The sequence below is a fragment of the Narcine bancroftii genome, chromosome 6 (assembly GCF_036971445.1).
Source record: "Narcine bancroftii isolate sNarBan1 chromosome 6, sNarBan1.hap1, whole genome shotgun sequence".
Lineage (NCBI taxonomy): Eukaryota > Metazoa > Chordata > Chondrichthyes > Torpediniformes > Narcinidae > Narcine > Narcine bancroftii.
In genome coordinates this window covers 28048534-28067875 of record NC_091474.1, presented here as the reverse complement: position 1 = coordinate 28067875, position 19342 = coordinate 28048534, and the positions used below count along the sequence as shown (strand labels likewise).

The 19342-nt window shown below is 39.7% G+C and overlaps 1 protein-coding gene across 9 annotated transcripts in view; it reads left to right on the top strand.

The window, feature by feature from the left end:
* The window catches only part of LOC138735878 (death-inducer obliterator 1-like), a 144722-nt gene that overhangs the window by 1286 nt on the left and 124094 nt on the right, over window positions 1–19342 (top strand). For 5 of the 9 annotated variants that reach the window (XM_069884430.1, XM_069884426.1, XM_069884431.1 and 2 more), the window contains exon 2: window positions 2522–2627. The exons of 1 other annotated variant lie outside the window; for it this stretch is intronic. In XM_069884430.1, the coding sequence (XP_069740531.1) occupies window positions 2613–2627 (15 nt within the window). In that variant the 5' untranslated portion in view covers window positions 2522–2612. Of the gene's footprint in view, window positions 1–463; window positions 530–2521; window positions 2628–17754; window positions 17926–19342 lie in introns of those variants that run through there. 3 more of the 9 variants (XM_069884433.1, XM_069884432.1, XM_069884428.1) reach the window with 2 other exon arrangements.

The following is a 19342-nucleotide window of genomic DNA, read 5'->3' as shown; positions in this document are numbered from 1 at the left end:
ACTTAGCTCCACATTTTCTCTCTGGATCCCATCAGAATCAGGTTTATTGTCATGAATGTGTGTCATGAAATTTGTTGTTTTGCAGAAAAGGCCTGAATCAAAATTTATTGTCATGAACTTATCTCGAAATTTGTTGTTTTGTGGCAGCATCACAGTGCAGGTTTCTAAATAAATAAATAGTGCAAGAAAATAGGATAAAGTGAGGTAGTGTCTGCAGTTTATTGTTCATTCAGAAATCTAAAGAAGCTGTATTTGTGCCGCTGGTGTTTGTTTTCAGGTTCTAGTACCTTTTTCCTGATGGTGTATATCTGCTTTATTAAATTTTTGTGTCTTTCTAGTAGATGTGTGATTAATCCCTTAAAGTCTGGTTTTAAAAAGATTTTACAGATTCATTGCAACTGTATAAAACTTTGCTTAGGCTGCATTTGGAGTATTGTACACAGTTTTGGTTGACACTTTACAGGAAGACGTGGAAAGGATGCAGATGAGGTTCACTGTAATGCCGACATGAAGGAGTATTAGTTACAAGGTGAGATTGGACAAACTTGGATTGTTTCATCTGGAGTGTTGGAAGATGAAGGGTGATCTGATGGAAGTTATTAAAATTATCAAAGGTTTAGATAGGATAGGTAGTCTTTTTCTTCTCATGATGGAAATGTCAAGTACTAGGGTGCATAATTTTAAGGTGAAAGGGGAGGGTTGAAAGGACGTGTGTAAGACAAATTTTATTTCAGAGTGGGTGCTGCTTGGAATGTGCTGTCAGGGGATGTGGAGGATGGTAACTTTTAAGACGCTTTTGGACAGGCATGTGAACAGATGGACAGATGACTAATGTGTAGGCAGATGGGATTAGTTAAATTTGTCATCATGGTCAACACAGACATCATGGACCAAAAACCATCTTCCTGCACTGCACTGTTTTAATTGTACCTAATTGACTCATTATGTGCATGGTTTCATAACTCCAAAGGAAATGGGCCAGTAACAATTTTTCTCAAGAAAAATATTTCAGTAACAATTGGGTCTAGAGTAGTGGTTCTCAACCTTCCCTTCCCACTCACATACGATCTTAAGTAATCCCTTAATAATCACAGAGCACCTGTGGCATAAGGATTACTTAAAGTGGTATGTGAGTGGAAAGAAAAAGTTTTAAAACCACTATCTTAGACACTAAACTCGCTCTCTTAGAACATGAGATTGTGTTTTATATGAAGGAAAAGCCAGAAGAGGTTTAAAAACTAAATTCTAGCATTTAGACCTTGCTAATTGGAGATATAGCCACCATCTGTAGAACAACTAAAATTGAGGGCCACAGATACTTCAGAATATGCTTCTGGTATTTGGGTGAGATGGGCATGGGGAGATGGATACATTGCTGAATTTCATAAAAGGTTTTGAAAACGAATTTAAAATCATTTACAAGGTGAATCATGAACAAGACTTAATGTAAATTTGAATTTGGGTTGTTGAATTTTGGAATGCCTTGTGCTTTAGACCCAGGTAAATAACCACATCCTGAAATTATGGCTCCTAATTCCAGGTTTTTACCATCTACATTTTAAGTCTTCTAGGAATTTCATATGTTTCAAGGAGTTTCTATTCATCCGTCCAAATGCCAGAGATCATTCTGCATTCATTCTAATCTGAATGAACTTTTGTAGTTGCTCACTGACAATTAAATACATTTAATTGAGGAAACTAAACAATATTTGGTCTTCATATGCTTTTACATTTTAACCCTTTTCCACTAGAGTAACACAATATTTACATTTCTAATTACTTTATCCAAGGGCCGATGAGCCCATGATCAGGAAAATGAACAATAGTATTTCTGATTTTAAGAATTTATTTATTAATAATTATCTACTTTAGCAAGGTGATTGTTAAGGTCCTCTTTGTTGAAATTACTGGGTTTTTGTTTGGTTATTAATGTTTTTCATATATTTTCTTGCAACATGAAAGTAGACCATTCTGCTGATTAAATCTGCTGGCTCTGAGTGAGGGAATGGAATTGTTCTTATTGCTCTGGTAATGTGGAGTCTCATGAGCCTATTAACATCACCCCAATTTTCCTAGCTCCTACCTATGCTAGGGGCATTTTACAGTAATCAACCAGTATCTTTGGGATACAAGAGGAAACTGGAGCGCCTGGGGAAGCCCATGAGCTTACGGAGAAAAAACACTTGCACTCACCTCGTTCCCTCTGCAGTCGGAATGGAACCCAAGTCACTGAAGCTGTGAACTGACAGGACTCCATACTGCACCTTAGTGATTTCAAGTTTCTATTATTCACCAAGTTTATAATTTAACATTTACCAAATTAGTTTTAATCCTATGTAATCATCTAAATTAGAATCAAATTGTAAGCCTATCACATTAACCTGTCCTTTTTTTCTCACTAGATGTTGGTTGATCCGGTGTGCACTTCCAATACTTAGTTTCAATTTGGTATAATTTTTAATTTTGTTTAGCTTTTATTTCTTGTATGTGTTAAATGCATCTTTCATATCACTTTTCACAGAAAAAGTTTCAGATGTTTTCTAACCAAGAGCAAAAAGAAGTTCAACAAGCTGTAAGATTGGGAAGGGACTGGGAGCAAATTCTTGCTGCAGATGATTTTTAAAGAGGTAAATATTCTAATGTGTACAAAGATTCAAAATTGCAATAAATTCTAAAGTACAACAAGCCAGAAAATCACATAGCAGATACCATCAAATTTAAATCTGTTGAATTAATGTGATTGTAGATCCAATTGAAATATTACTACCCCTGTACCACATAAACATATCTCTTCATAAGCATTAAGCCAGAAGTATTAGTGTTATTTCTATGTTTCTCCAATAACATAGACTAAATAAAATCTGTGGTGATGTTACTCAAACATAATAGGTGGGTATTTTGTTGTACAACAAGGATATATTATTTGTGTTGTGAGATTTTTACCATTATTTTGTATTTGCCGTGGAAAATACAATTCTGACTGGCCTTAATTATTAAATATACCTGTGATTGTGGGCTCAACTTTTACCTCTCATCTTTCTCATGTTCAAATTTAATAAATTCTTTGGTTTTACTTGACATTCTAGCTGGAATAAACACTTAAGTTGGCAATACCAAATAAGAAAATTTAGAGGCAAATTTGATTGTTTTAGTACTTTTTTAATTTGATAGTTTCCTTGTCATTCAGAGGCGACTAAAATTACGCTGACAATGAATATAATAATGTTAAGATCTGGGAGCAATATTAGGGCATACAGCCCATTGAGTCTGCCCTGCTATTCAAATCATGGCTGATTATTTTTCAATTCAACTTCATTCTTCTATCTTCTCCCTTAACCTTTGATGCCATTATTAATCAATAACATCAACCTCTGCTTTAAATATACCTAATATACACTGCAGCCATACTTGGCAACATATTCCACAGAATCACAGCCTTCTGACGGAAGAAAATTTTCCTCATCTCAATCCTTTTATTCTGAAGCTGTGCCTTCAGGACCTAGACTTTTCCACTATTGGAAACAACTTCTCCATGTCCACTCTATCTAGCCCTTTCAATATTCGGAATGGTTAAATGAGACGACTCCCCACCCCCTCTCCCCCCCCCCCCCCCACCATCATCCATCTAAATTCCAGAGAATACAGACCAAGAACCATCAAACACTCCACGTACATTAACCCTTTCATCCCTTGGATCGTTCTCATAAACCTCCTCCAGACCCTCTCCCACACCAGCATATTCTTCCTTCGATGTGGGGCCCAAAACTGTTCATTCTTTTCCAAATGTGGTCTAATTCCTTGTAAAGCCTCAGCAATACAACTTTATATTTATATTCTAGTCCTCTCGACTAACATTACATTTGCCTTCCTTACTACTGACTCAACTTGAAAATTAACCTTTAAGGAATCCTGTACTAAGACTTCCAAGTCCCTTTGACCTCAACTTTCTGAATTCTCTTCCCATTTAGAAAATACATTAGTTTCCATGACCATGCACTTCCCTATATTCTGTCTACCACTCCTCTGCCCATTTTCCCAACCTATCTAAGTCCCTTTGCAGACTCCCTGCTTCCACAACACTGCATACCCCTCTGTCCACCTTTGTATCATACGAAAACCTAGCCACAAAGCTATTAATTCTGTCACCTAAATAATTTACATGCAGCATGAAAAGTAAGTCTCAACCCTGACTCCTGTGGAAACCACTAGTCACTGGCAGCCAGCCAATCTTCCAAGTGTGTTAGTACCTTTCTCATATTCCATGGGAACCAGTCTTTATTTAGCACCTTAATGTGTGGCATTAAGGCCTCTGAAAATCCAAGTAAATTACATCCATCCATTCTGTTTGATCTGCTCATTATTTCCTCAAAGTGCTCCAACAGATTTGTCAGGAAACCATGCTGACTTCAAGTATTCCAAAACCTCATTCTTCGAAATGGATTCGAGAATCTTGCCAACCACTGAAGTTAGGCTAACTGGCCTGTAATTTTCTGTCTTTCGCCTCCTCAAGAGTGGAGTGACATTTGCAATTTTTCAGTCCTATGGATCCATTCCTGACTCTAGAGATTCTTGAAAGATCACTACTAATGCATTCACAATCTTGAGCTACCTCTTTCAAAACCCTGAGGCATTGTCTGTTTGGTCCAGGTGACTTATCTATTTTCATCCCCTTCAGCTTCACAAGCGCCCTCTCCTTGGTAATAGCAATTACACTCACTTCTGTCCCCTGACTGATAATGAATTTGCATTGCACAAAGCACTAAAATTTTTACCTGCTGCAACCAAACAGGTACTTTGTAAAAGAAAAAAACAACTTCAGTGGTATATGTTAAATTACCATATGGAAATAGATAATACATATAAAAGATAATGAATAAATATTTAAAGTTAATGTAAGCAAATAAAGTGTCGATTCAGTGATCGGTCTTTTTGTAGTGTTGGAATAGTTTATGATGAGGGTAATAAGGTTGGGGTTGGGGTGGGGGGGAGGTTTGAGATCCTGATAGCCATTATTGAACCTAGATGTATGGGACCTCAGGCTCTTGAACTTCTTCCCAAAAGTAGTAGTGAGACAAAGTTGTGTCCAGAGTGATGCAGGTACTTTTATATTGGATGCCTTCTTGAGGCAGCACTTCACATGCATGTCTTCAATGGATGGAAGGTTAGATCCTGTGATGGACATGGCAATGTTCGCTACCTTCAGCATTCCTGGATACTCAAATTACCAACAAGGCTGTGTACAACCAGTAAGTATACTTCGTAAAGTACACATGTGGAAGTTCAAAAGAGTATCCCTTCATTCTTATAAAGTAGAGGCAATGGTATACCTTTTTCATAGTTGCCTTGATGTTCTGGCTCCAGGAGAAGTCCTCTAATGTGTGGACACTATATAGGTTGCCTGCTTGTTAAGGTTGTGTCTCAATGTCTTGTTTTAATTTAATATTTTAATTTAATGATACATCACAGTAGAGGCCCTTCTGGTTCATGAAAGATGTGCAGGCCAATGAACTTACCAGTGTTTAGGAGGGTGGGATGAAACTGGAGCACCTGGGAAAAACCCATGCTAGTCATGGCAAGACTGTACAAACTCACAGACAGTGCCAGATTCCAGCCCAGGTCATGGGTGCTATAATACTGTTATGCTAACTGTGCCACCAAAGGACTGCAAAGGCAGTTTGTTCTGCACACCCACCATCCTCTGTGTGAAAAAAGATGTCTCTCAGGTCACTTTCCACTCCCTTAAATCTATGACTTTTAGTTTTAGATTTCCCTTCCCTTGGAATAAGACAATAACTTTTATTTAGCCCTTCATTATTTTATGAACCTCTAGAAGGCCCACCCTCATCTTCCTATGTTCCTGGGGGAAAAGTCCTAGTGTGTCCAGCCTCCCTATAAGCCAATTTTGGGAGAATTCTTGTGAAACTTTTCTGCCCCCTTTATAGCTTGGTTATCTCTTGCCTCTGTCTGGATGACCAAAACAGTACATGGTTGGCAATGCCTTTACAGCACCAGTGATTGGGACTGGGGTTCAAATCCTGCACTCTATGTAAGGAGTTTGTACATTCTCCCCGTGTCTGCATGGGTTTTCCCTGGGGGCTCCAGTTTCCTCCCAGCATTTGAAATGTACCGGAGGTGTAGGTTAATTGGGTGTAAATTGGGTGACATGGACTCATGGGTTGAAATGGCCTGTTACCACACTGTATGTCTAAATTAAAATAAATTAGTTTTGGGGCTCCTGTTGGTGCTTACATAACTAGTAAGATATCTTTACTCTCAAACCCATGCAACAAAGGGTAATGTACCATTTGCCTTCCTAATTGTCCAATGCACATGCTGCTTGCAGTAACAATTCTATGCTACATAAGATTTCTCTAGTCTATTTTCTCTTGAATGCCTTTCAATTTCATCCAATCACTCATGTAAAATAGCCAATTAATGTTGCAATGAGCTCTTTGGGATATGAGAAGAAACTGATGTTTTGAGGGAAATCTGCAAACATTGGGAGAACATTGCACAGCATTAGAAGTTATTGCATTTTATATGCCAGGTTGTTGCCTGCAAAAGCAAACTATTTATATTTCCCTTGAAGCTGCTTTGCGTCCTCATTTCTACATTTGTTCCTCCTGACTTATTTAACGTTAGTATTTTATACGTGTTTCTATCATAACCTTTATTATGGATTCCAACATTTTCCCTCAGTATTTTTTTTTTCTCTCGTATTTTGTAGTGAATTGGTCCCAATCATAAGGTGATTCTTGTGGATAGTAAATAATGAAATAAAAAATCAAAAATACTTTAAATATTTAATGTGGCTGTTTTCTGATTTTGAGCTGCTGCAGTAATTTGTTTTGTCAACTGCAGTAAATAACTAAAACTGCTTTTTGCATCAATAGATGTTTTGAAGGATCTTCAGTACACTGGTTAAAATAAGTGAAATTTCCAATCACTATTACCATTTTATATTTGTACCTTCAAAACATGCATGCATTCATGATTTCAAAATGGAGTGATTTTAATTAATGTGTTGTCTACATTTAATAAATTATCTGCAAAAAAACGGACTCTTGTTAAGTGATATGAAAATGAGAAAATTGCAGATGCTGAAAGCACTCAGCTGGCCAGATGGTATCTGTGGAAAGAGACCCTTCATCAGAACAGACTGGTGGTTCTCAACCTTTTTTTCCCCCACTCACCCACTACCTTAAGTAATCCTTTACTAGCCACACAGCACCTATGCATCCTATAAGGTGGTATGTGAGTGTGAAAAAAAAACATTGAGAACTTCCCAGAGATGCTACCTAATCTGCTGAATGTTTCCAACATTTTCCCTCTTTTTAAAAAATTGTTGTATTTTTAGTGTTTGTTTTGACCTTTGCCTACTGGGTGTAGAGTCAACAATCCTGCTGCATTTTGAAGGAAGTTTTGCCCTTGAGCAAATTACTGCATATGCTGAAAATCTGGACAACACAACATGTTGGAAGCTCTCAACGGCTCCTCGGCCTGAAATAATTCTCTACACATATGTAAAACACACAGTCTGGAGACTGATGCCATAGGATCAACACATAGGCTCCTGACTATGTTGGTAAATTAGTTAAAAAAGTGGTAATTAAGTAATGTTTTAATTTTAGTAATATTTCCAAAATAATTTTAAACACTTCTACTTCACATTAATAATGCCTCCAAAGAAAGAAAAATTACTTACAGCTACATCTGGAGTCCAACGAGAAGAAAAGAGATTTGAGGCCTATCTCAACGGTGAAGCTTGGAGCTAGCACCTGGGCTGCCTCCCGATTGTGTGAGTCTCTTGAAGGGTCCTCTGCCAGTGTCTCCCATCTGCAACAACAGAGGGATGGCATTAGAGAGGAACTCAGAACTAAACTGCGCATGTGCGAGAAGTCACACGTGCATGGTATGAGTAAACCTAAGGCGTTACAGGGAGTAAGGCAGCAGATTACCAAGAAGTCAGGGACATCAACCTGAGGAAGAAGAGTCGGGCTCCAGAGGAGGATCAGTTGAAGCTGATAATGAAGAAGATGATGATGAAGAGGTCAAAATTACTCCACAATTTAAAGTAGAAGAGTTATCCACAATGATAATGTATCAGTTTAAAGTATTGAAAGGGGAAATGAGAGAAGAATTGAAGGCTGAAATGAAAGAAGAAATTAATAAAGTGTAAGATGTGAATGAAGTGAAGAGGTTGGAGAAAATGGATGTGAAAATTACAAGAGTACAGGATGATATGCAACATGTTGAAGATAAGGTATCGTGGAAAATACAACTACTGGTTTAATTAAATCAAAAGCTTTTAGAGAAAGTGAATGTATTGGAGAATTTCTGTAGAAGAAATAATAAAATTGTAGGCCCTCTGGAAGGAAAAGAAGGTCCTAATGTGATTCGTTTCTTTCAAGATTATATTCCTTAAATTTTGGAAGAACAGAATTTTGAAAATCCATTTGAAATTGAAAATGCTCATAGGGCTCTGAGACCAAAGCCACTTCATAATCAAAGACTGTGCTCTATATTAATTAAATTTCTATAATTTCAAGACAAAAAGTTTAAGTCTTGCTGTGAAAGGTAAGGCAATGACAATGGCCTGTTATGGGAAGGAGATAGAATTTTGTTCTATCTTGATCTGAGTGAGGATTTGTTGAAGAGAAGGAAAGAATTTATTCCAGCTAAGAAAATCCTCTTTGATAAAGGCTATAAATTGTTCTTCGTTACCCTGTGACTTTGAAGATTTTTGTCCCGGGAGACCAAAGTACATTCTTTGTTAACTTATCTCAAGTGGAAGAATTTGCTTGGAGTCTCCCTGGAGTGCAGCCTCAAGAAGATATTGTATTTTTGATGGGATGAACTTATTTTTTTTTTTGTTACTCCTATTTTATAATCAGTGGAAATAAAGAAGTATGTGAGAAGGAAGAAACTGAAGAATTATTCTTTTTTTTTCTTTCCTTTTAATTGTGGTTAACTAATTAATTAATTAAATCTTAATTATTAAATGTACCAAGGGAGTGGGGGGGGGGGGGGGTGGGGGAGGGGTGCTGATTGCTGCAGGATTATGTTTCTTTGTCACTTTAGTCACAACTTGTAAAATGGAGGGACCCTGTATTTTTTAAACACTTATGGGGAGAGCTTTCTTTTATATCAATGTAGTTATAACTATATAATTATACAGTTTCTGTATTTATCTGGATTCTGGAGAAGGTGTGCATTGACACATGAAATATTATTTATTGGAATCAGGAGATCTGCAGGGGAGGTGGTGGAGAGGGACTGATTATATTATATTTAAATGAAGTTTGTAAATTTTAATGTTAATGGGTTAAATGAAACCGTAAAAAGAAAGAGTATTAACATATATTAAGAAAATGGGAGTTGATGTGGGCTTTCTTCAAGAAACATATCTGAAAAAGAACATTTGAAATTAGAGAGGGACTGGGTGGGATGTGTAATGTCATCTTCATTTACTTCTAAGGCAAGAGGTGTGGCAATCTTGATTTTTTTTTTAAAAAGAACCTTCCAATGAAAATTCAGAATGTGATGACAGATCCAGCAGGGAGATATGTATGTAATGGTACACTGCCAAATATTTTCTGAAATGTGGACTTTATAAAATTTATATACTCCAAATATTGATGATGAGAAATTTATTCAAAACTCATTTCTTAATCTAGCAGAGGCATATGAAAATATTTTAATAGGAAAAGATTTAAATTTTTGTTTGGATCCAATGTTAGATAGATCAACTCGGATGATGACAAGAAGAAAAGCAGCTAAAGGTACATTGGTTTTGATGAGAGATTTGAATTTAATAGATTTATGGAGAAGGATTTATCCAAGAGAAAAAGATTAGTCATTTCATTCAAGTAGGTTTGATTCCTATTCTAGAATTGATTTATTTTTGATTTTGGCTCTAGGATTCTTGAAGCTGATTACAAAGCAAGGATTTTGTCTGATATTCACCTTTGTAAATACCTGATAAAGAAGTGATATATAGATGGAGATTGAATTCTTTGTTGTTGAAGAGAAAAGATTTTTGAGTTTGTTTGAACACAAATTCAGATATTTTGTGATAGTGTAGCGGCCCGCAAACAGAGACATGGACCGGCCCGCAAAATGGCTGATGAACGAACGTGACGACCACGTGGATCTGGGGGTGACTTCCATACAGTGGGAAAATGGGGAACTCTGGCCGTGCTCCAATGATGCAAGGCCCTGATGTCAGTGCCAGGGGCCCACATAAGTGTGACGGCAAGAGCAATAAACCAGTCTCATTTTCCAGGGCTTTGGTGTGCATGTAATTCTTCTCCACGTTTGCATAGCGCAAATGCTAGATTGGTGACTCTGGCATTTGGACCCGAAGATGACTGATAAATGGAGCTAGCGACTATCCACGCCGTCTCTCCGACTCCCAATGTTTTGGGTGTTGAAGCCACATGTGTAGTTTGAGTGAGCAGGCTGAGGCTCAGTTCCAGCTTTGGCACATAAACAATGACACCCACTACTTCTATGTCATGAGCACCATCGATCAGGACACAGCGGCAAGGGTTGTAGATTTCCTACAGCAGCCTCCAGAACAAGGCAAATATGCTCTCCCTCAAAGAGCTGTTCACCTGCACTTTTGGGCTCTGCCAGCGCGAGTGCGCCACCCAAATGCAATGTATGGATGGATTGGGGGACAGAGCCTCTGCTGCCTGAATGATCAAGATGCTCGCTCTAACAAAGGGCCATAAGCCTTGCCTGCTTTTTGAGCAGATCTTTCTGGACCAGCTGCCTGAGGATATCTGACTCTTGGTCATGGATAAGGACTTCAGCAACCCTTGGAGGGCTGTGGCCTGGGTCGACATGCTCTGCAGAGCGAAGAAAGACACTAGCGCTGCTGTAAACCACATCAGCAAGCCACCTGAACGGCTGACTGCAAGATCAAAACCAGTGGAGAGGCAAATTAATACCCCTGGATAGTTATGCTACTATCAATAGTGATAAGGTGTGGAGGTCCGTTGATGCCACCCACCCTGCAGGTTTCCGGGAAATGCCCTGGCCAAACGTTGATGGCCTCAGCAGTTGGCCCATGTGAAAGCTGCCTCTTTGTCTGGGACTCCTTGTCGGGCAGGCGTTTCCTGGTCAACATTGGCACCAAGGTAAGCGTCCTACCTCCGCCCTCCACCGCAGGCCTTGACACCTGCAACGGCAAGCAGGGCCCAGTACTGAGGGCAGTCAACGGCTCCTCCAGTCGAACTTTTGAGACTCACACCGTTCCCCTTTGGTTCGGCAACAGCCGCTTTACATGGACCTTTACTCGTGGAAGTGGTGCAACTGCTCCTGGGGGCCGGCTTCCCCTTAATTCTGGCAACAGCCGCTTTACATGGACCTTTACCCTCGTGTCAGTGGCGCAATCGCTCCTGGAGGCCGACTTCCTTGGGGCCCACTTCTTGCTTGTCGACCTCAAGGGAGGGCACTTGGTGCACGCCAGAACCTTTCAGATTCTGCTTCTGAGGGAAGCCAAGCTACCCACCCCCTACCTGGACTGTATAACACTTCTGGATAATTAATTCGCTTGCATCCAGGTGGAGTTCCCCTCGATAGTGGTGCCACAGTTTTCCACGGCCAAGCCAAAGCACAGGGTAAGGCACCACATTTTGACCGGGGGAGGGGATACGCACCATGCCAGGGCATGCCGATTCCCTCCTGAGAAGCTCAGCGTTGTAAAGGAGGAGTTTAAGAAAAAGTAGGAGCTGTTGATTGTGCGACGCTCCGACAGTTCCTGGGCTTCCCCTCTCCACGTGGTGCCCAAATCAGCAGGGGGTTGGAGACCATGTAGCGACTACTGCCACCTAAACGAGGCCACCATGCTCGATAGCTATCCTGTGCCCCACATGCAAGACTTTGCCGCAAACCTGCATGGGGGACTGGAGTTCTCCAAGGTGAACCAAATCCCAGTTCTCCCCCAGAATGTGCCCAAGATTGCAATCATAACCCCTCCTTTGCCTTGTTTGAAATTCTCCACATGCCTTTCAGTCTAAAGAATGTAGCACAAACTTCAATGGCTGATGGATCCAGTGGGCCAGGATCTCCTATTTGCATTCATCTATTTGGACGGTATGCTCATCGCCAGCCACAGCTGCAAAAACCATGCCGCTCACCTGAGACAACTGTGCACCCGCTTGAGTGAGTTCAGGCTGATGGTCAACCCTGCAAAGTGCCAATTTGGTCTGGACACCATTGACTTCTTTGGGCATAGGATAAACAGACATGGGGCTACACTCCTCCCTGAGAAGGTCGAGGTGGTCCAGCACTTCACTAAGCCATGCACTGTAAAAGGGCTGCAGGAATTTGGCAGTATGATAAATTTACCAGAGGTTCATACTGGGAGCAGCACGCATCATGCTGATGGCAGGCAAATCAAAAGACATTACTGAGGATGACGAGTCTTCCAGGGCATTCTAGAATGCCAAAGACATGCTTGGCCACTGCCACTCTCCTGGTCCACCCCAGTCCGGAGGCACCTACAGACATGACAATCGATCCCTCCAGCACAGCGGTCGGAGATGTACTGGAACAGATCTTTGAAGGCCAGTGGCACCTCTGTCCTCCCCTCCCCCAAGCTCAAATACAGCACTTTTTACTAAGAGCTCTTGGCATGTACCTAGTGGTAAGACATTTCCGTTACTTTTTTGGAAGGCCAACAATTCAAGGTCTTCATTGATCACAAGCCACTGACATTCAGCCATGGTTGGCCCGACAACAGAGACACATCCTATGTGTCCGAATTCACCACGGACATACACCATATTGTGGAGAAAAGCAACATGATAGCCAATGCTCTGTCATGCCCTGCAATTTGTACATGCCCTGTTCCAAGGGGGTTGGCTACATGGCTCTCGCCAAAGTGCAGCAGCAGGACCCTGTGATCTCCACGTATAGGACAGCCATCTCTGGCCTCGGTGGAGGACGTCCTTGTCGGCCCAAGTAACTGTGCGTCATCTCTTCCGGCAGCCCCTGACCCATTGTTCTGGCTGGTTGGAGGTGCTAGGTTTTCGATGCCATCCACAGTCCACGCCACAGTCAAAATGGTGGCTAGCAGGTTTGTCTGGCATGGCCTCCGTAAAAAGGTCCGCCATTGGGTTAAAACCTACATGAACTCTCAATCCTCCAAAGTGCAGGTTCACACGAGAGTAGCCACACGGACTTTTGAACCAGTGTGGTGCAGGTTCAACCATTTGCACATCAACATATTGGGGACGTTACTAGTTTCCTGTGGGGTGAGATACCTCTTGACCCTATTTGACCACTGCACGAGGTGGCCAGAGGCGGTCCTGCTGGCTGATACCACCACAAAAACCTGCACCAGGGCATTCATCGACACATGGGTGTCCACATTCAGGGTTCCAGAACACCTAACCTTGAACATGGGGGCACAATTCACCTCTAGGCTATGGGCAGCAATGGCTAAATTTTTAGGGACACAGCTCCACCACATCATGGTATATCACCCTCAGGCCAATGGATTGGTGGAATGCTTCCACAGGCACCTCAAGCCAGCCTTGATGGCTTGACTCAAGGGTTCCAACTAGGTGGACGAACTGCTTTAGGTCCTGTTGGGGATTTGTACCATGCCAAAGGAGGACTTCAATGCCTCAGTAGCACAGATGGTCCACGGCACGCCTTTGATCATTCTCGGGGAATTCCTGGCCCTGATAAATGCCCGGAATAACCTGCAGCAACCCTTGAGAATGTGCTGTGAAAACTGGGGTCCCTGGTTCTGCAGCATCCCTCAATACAAGGCCAGCCCAAACATAATGACCCCAGGGACTTAAAAACTTGTCAGTATGTATTTATGAGAAGGGGTGCACAATGGCCACCTCTACAATGACCCTATGAAGAGCCCTACAACCCTTTTTTCCTTGACATTGGTGGTAAGGAGGAGACTTTTACTCCTCCCTCGTGACGCCGGGGCAGACCGCCCAGGGGTACAGACAATGACCCAGTTGCCAGTTTGGCGGCGGGGGGGGGGGGGTTGTGTAGCGGTCTGTGTATGGAGACATGGACTGGCCTGCAAAATTGCTGACCAATGTGGCAACTGCACAGACCTGGGGGTGACACTGGCCATTGTCCAAGATGATCTTGGGAAGATGGGGAACTCTGGCAGGAACGCAGGCCAATTCAAGACTGGCGCTCCGATAACTCAGGGCCCTGACATCAGCACTTGGGGTGCATATAAACACAATGGCTAGAGCAATAAGCCAGTCTCGTTTTCCAAGGCTTGGTGTGTGTGTCATTCTTCTCCATACTCATCTCGTGAACACTACAATACAAATTTGACTTCAGTAAACAATAAATTTATTATATATTTAAGAGGTAAATTATACGTTCTAAATTAAAAGGAATAGATGAGAGAGATTGGTCAATTAAAAAGAAAAATAAATTTTGGAAAAGGATCTTCAAGAGTGTAGATCCGAAGATAAATGTAGACAATAAAAAATTTCAGCATAATACATTACAAACTTACAGATCTGAGAAAGCAATTATAAGAACGAAGCAAAGATGTTATGAATTAGGTGAGAAGTCACATAAAGTATTAGCTTGGCAATTAAAGGAAGAACAGGCGTCGAGAATAATGCATTTAAAAAGGATACTAATGTAGTTACTTATAAGCCTCAAGAAATAAATGAATAATTAAAAAGAAATTATTTGAAATTATATAGCTCAGAATCTTAAAAGAAGAAAATAAAGTAAGTTGTTATTTATCACACATAACATTGTATAGATTAGGCGTGGAAGAACAGATTGAACTTAATACTCTGTTTACTGAGGTAGAGGTAAGAGAACCTATAGTTTCTTTACAGAAAATAAATCTCTGGGAGAAGATGGGTTTCTGCCTGAATTTTATAAAGAATTTAAAGATTCATTAATTCCTATATTTATGCAAGTATTAGATCAGGCTTCAGAAACTCATACTCTCCCAGAATAATTTTCAATGGCAATAGTTACAGTAATTCCCAAAAAGGATAGAGACAATTTAAAACCTTCATCCTGCAGACCCATTTCATTATTAAATGCAGATTATAAAATTGTTGTGGAAATCTTGGTAAATAGAATGGATAAATTGTTACCTAAATTACTAAACATAGGCCAGACAGGTTTTGTAAAAAGGAGACAGTTGTCAGAAAATGTAGCTAGATTACTCAATATAACTCATTTAGTGCAAAAAAGTGGTGATTTGAGTGTTGCAGTGGCCTTAGATGCAGAAAAAGCATTCAATAGATTAGAATGGGATTTTTTTTGTTGAAAGTGTGGGAGAAATTTGGATTTGTATCCTATTTTCTAAATTGGATGAGAGCATTATATAATCTCAAAACTAAAGTAGTGATTAATGAATGTATATCTACACTGTTTCAATTAGCAGGATCAAGTAGACAAGCATGTCCGTTATCATCAGCTTTATTTATTTTAGATATAGAACCACTTGCCTAAGCAATTGCATGCGATTTGCAAATTAAAGGTTTTAGGGAAGGTCAAAAAGAACTTAAAATCAGTTTATTAGCAGATGATGTCTTAATATACTTGACAGATCCAGAGACATTTTTATGATGGCTGTATGTTCAATTTGAAGAATATAGGAAAATTTTGGGTTATAAAATGAATTCAGATAAAAGTGAAATTATACCATTAACAAACTGCAACTATACTTAATGTAAAAGGGATACTTGGTTTAAATGGCCAAAAGAGAGTATACGTACAGATAACAATTTGAAAAATCTATATAAATTGAATTATTTATTACTACTTAAAAAGTTTGAGGAAGATTTTTAAAAATGGATTAATTTACCTATAACTTTGGTTGGAAGGGTTAATTGTATTAAGATGAATATATTCCCAAGAATACAATATCTTTTCCAAACATTACCTATTTTAATATCTCAAAAATCTTTTCAAGAATTGAATAAATGTAAGGAAATTTCTATGGAAAGGTCAAATAAAATGTCAAGTTTCTATAGATAAATATGAATTGGGTGGTCTACAGCTTCCTAATTTTATAAATTATTATCGAGCAGCACAAATGAAATTTCTTGCTTTTTTTTAAGTGAAAAATTGGCATGGGCTAATTTAGAACTGGATGAGATACAAGAGGGAAACAGTAGAATTTATGTGTGTTCGCAAAATTGATGGTTGGTGATAAAGATTTAGTATTCTTGAAGCATCTGATTAATTTAAAAAATGATAACAGTGTAAGAGGGTCTTTATCGCTTAAAATCTCTTTGATTCAAAATCCTTTAATATTTTTTCTCAAGTTAATCAGTTTTTGAATATTTTGTTTCATAAGGGGATTATAATTGTTGAAGATTGTTATGAAAGGAGTCAATTAATGTAATTTGAGCAGTTGAGGAATATGGTACAACTCATTGCACCATTTTTTGTTATTTTCAATTAGCCTATTTGAGGGATAAGCTCGGATCAACTATGTTGTTGCCTCTTGTTCTGAAGCAGAACTTCTTATTAGGAGAGGAATTGTTTAAAAAGTTTACTTCTATGATACACTCATTATTATAAGTAGAAACTCCCAAATGAGGACTTAACAAGTCTAGGCAGAGGTGGGAAACGAATCTTTATATTGTATTTGATGAACAAATATGGGCAGATTTATGAGGGTTGAATAGTTCAATATAAATTTTTACATTAGTTTTATCTTACACCACAGAAATTGAATAGATTGAAATCATATTTATTGGATCAATGTATTAGGTGTGGTTAAGATGTAGGAACTTTTTTGCATTCAACTTGATCTTGTCCTAACATAAGGCCCTTTTGGGCAGATCTATGGAATTTTTTGGATCAAGTTACAGGAATTATTTACTGATTTATTTTTATTAGGGAATATTGAAGGAACAAGTCCTAAATTAAAATTATCAATATATCAATTGTAATTTGTTAAATTAGCGTTAACAAGGAAATGTATTACAGTTACTTGAAAATCTCATATATCTTTGGGTATGCCAAAGTGGCATGCACAAATTCAAAGTTCCAACTCATTAGAAAAAATACATCTAGTTTGAGAAATAAATATGCCATGTTTTTGCAAATTTGGTATCTGTATTCCCAATTAAATTTGTAACGATCTCTTTTCTATACCTCCAGACCCGCGAGATTCTCCTCTGAGTGGTAATTCATTTTTTTTAATTTGTGCCTCACAACACCTCTCTCTGCAATCCAAAAAGTGTTCTCTTTTTATGCTTCTATAGCGATATTATGCCTTTATATATTTCTTGAGTGAGGGGATTTTTGGGATGGGGTGAAAACATCATGTAACTTTCAATTTGCTCTCTTGAAGCTCGTATTATAGTAATTTCGATTATTGCGTGTAAAGAAAAAAACGAATAAAATATTTTTTAAAAAGAAAGTCTGGAGACACCGTGGTTGAGTAAAACCACAATACTGGAGAAACTCCATGTAAAACGGTGTGCTTTATGTAGCAAAAATTAAAGATACATGACCGGTTTGAGGCTTGAGCCCTTCATCAAGGTTGAAGGGCTCAAGCCCGAAACGTTGGTTATGTATCTTTATCTTTTATACATTAAGGACCCTGAGTAGCTGAGTTTCTCCGTCATTGTGTTTTTACTCGCCACATATGCCCTGCTTGGTGTTGCTGCAGCGAGCTGGCTGGTCGGATGCTTTGAGCTGTATTGTTATCTCGGCTGCCGTCGGAACGTCCGTTCACCACAACTCCCTCCCCGAAGTCGGCGTTGACGTGAGGCGCCTGCAGGTCACGTGCACCGCCTATAATGGCGCTGCTTCTCTGCCTGTGCTCGTTCTTCGCTTCGGCCTCGTGTCGAAGGTGACCGTGGATCGAGCCAAGGCCGCGGCCACCCCAGAGCGGAACTCGGAGGGCGCGTGAAACGAGCGCGGGGAGTGTTTTCAGACAACGTGAGTAGCAGAAGGGCCGCGCAGTAGCGCGCTCGGGGCCTGGGCGCGGTGTAGGCCGCGCGGGCCCGGCTACAACGGTGTGGGAACAGGCCGAGCTGCAGGCCTCGCTCCTCTGTCGGCTTGGTGTGTGGATCAGCAGGCAACTATTGCCGTGGCGTTGACCTGGGCCAATATCTCTACCATCTAAAGTACCCCTCTTGGCTCTTGTATTTAATTTCGGGTTAATCTGCGTTATTAAAAGCTGGAGTGAATCGGATTAATAGATTTTAGTGGGGAATGTTCCTGTGAGTTCAGCCTAAATTGTTTTGATTAGGCACTTAGAACCATCATCTGTGGAATCGCGTGCATGTCTCCTGGGCTTCAGTTTGAGCACTAGGAGTTGTTCATAAACGATTGGCGAAGGTTGTCGCTTGCCCGACAGTTTTGAACGAAAGGTGTCTACTTGGTTGGCCCATTTACAAAGAACAGATTCAAAGTTTGGAATTAAAAGGTACAAATATTCGCTTCAGGAAATATATACGGAGAGAATGAAAAGGAACGAGAGTTGGAAGCCAATAATTCTTGATCTTTCAAATTAGAACTATTATGCCAGTGGTTCACTAACCACAGCACCTATGGCATAGGTAGTAAGTGATAACTTAAAGTGTGTGTGTGTGTTGGTGGGGAGGGGGGTGGGGGGTGGGGAGGGGGGGGAGAGGGACAAAATTTACACATTGGAAGAGAAATTAAGTATATAAGAAATTAAATAGATAAGGAAGTGAGAATATTTTCTATGAGAGTAAGACCTATTTAATGTGTATTAAATTTGCTTGTGCTTAGTCTCCTGTTTGACAATGTGTGATGTGCTTTTAGACTACACTGATCTGGAAAACGCTATGTAGTATAATGGTAGTGTAGTGATGATGTACTAGACTAGTAGTCAGGAAGTTCCCAATCAAATCTTGGTGGACAAATAGATTTTTGCCCTTAGTTGATGAAATACATCTGAGATTAAGTACTTGTATCAGTAATATTAACAGATGACAGGACTTTCATCTCTAGTGGAAGCTGCCAGTTTGTGACTTTGCAGTCACAATAACTTGATTGCCTCATCATTTTCCATTAAAATGGCTCAACTTAAACCAACTTGGTTCAAAGATATTAATGGCAATAAATTGCTGAAATGGTTTTACCAGCTATGACCATTGAGTGGAGGAATTTAATAACAATTTTGAATATTTGTAAACAGCATAATTTTGATCACTTTTGGGCCAAATAATGAAAAATAAAAATAATTATACCGCATTTTGTAGAATGGCATGTATCTAGAATTTGGTGTGTTTCATGCCTTTTACCAATTATTACAAAATTAAAAGCAGCAGTACTGTTTAAGGAATCTTGTATTTAGATGTGATCAATATTTCAATTCACCATGTTA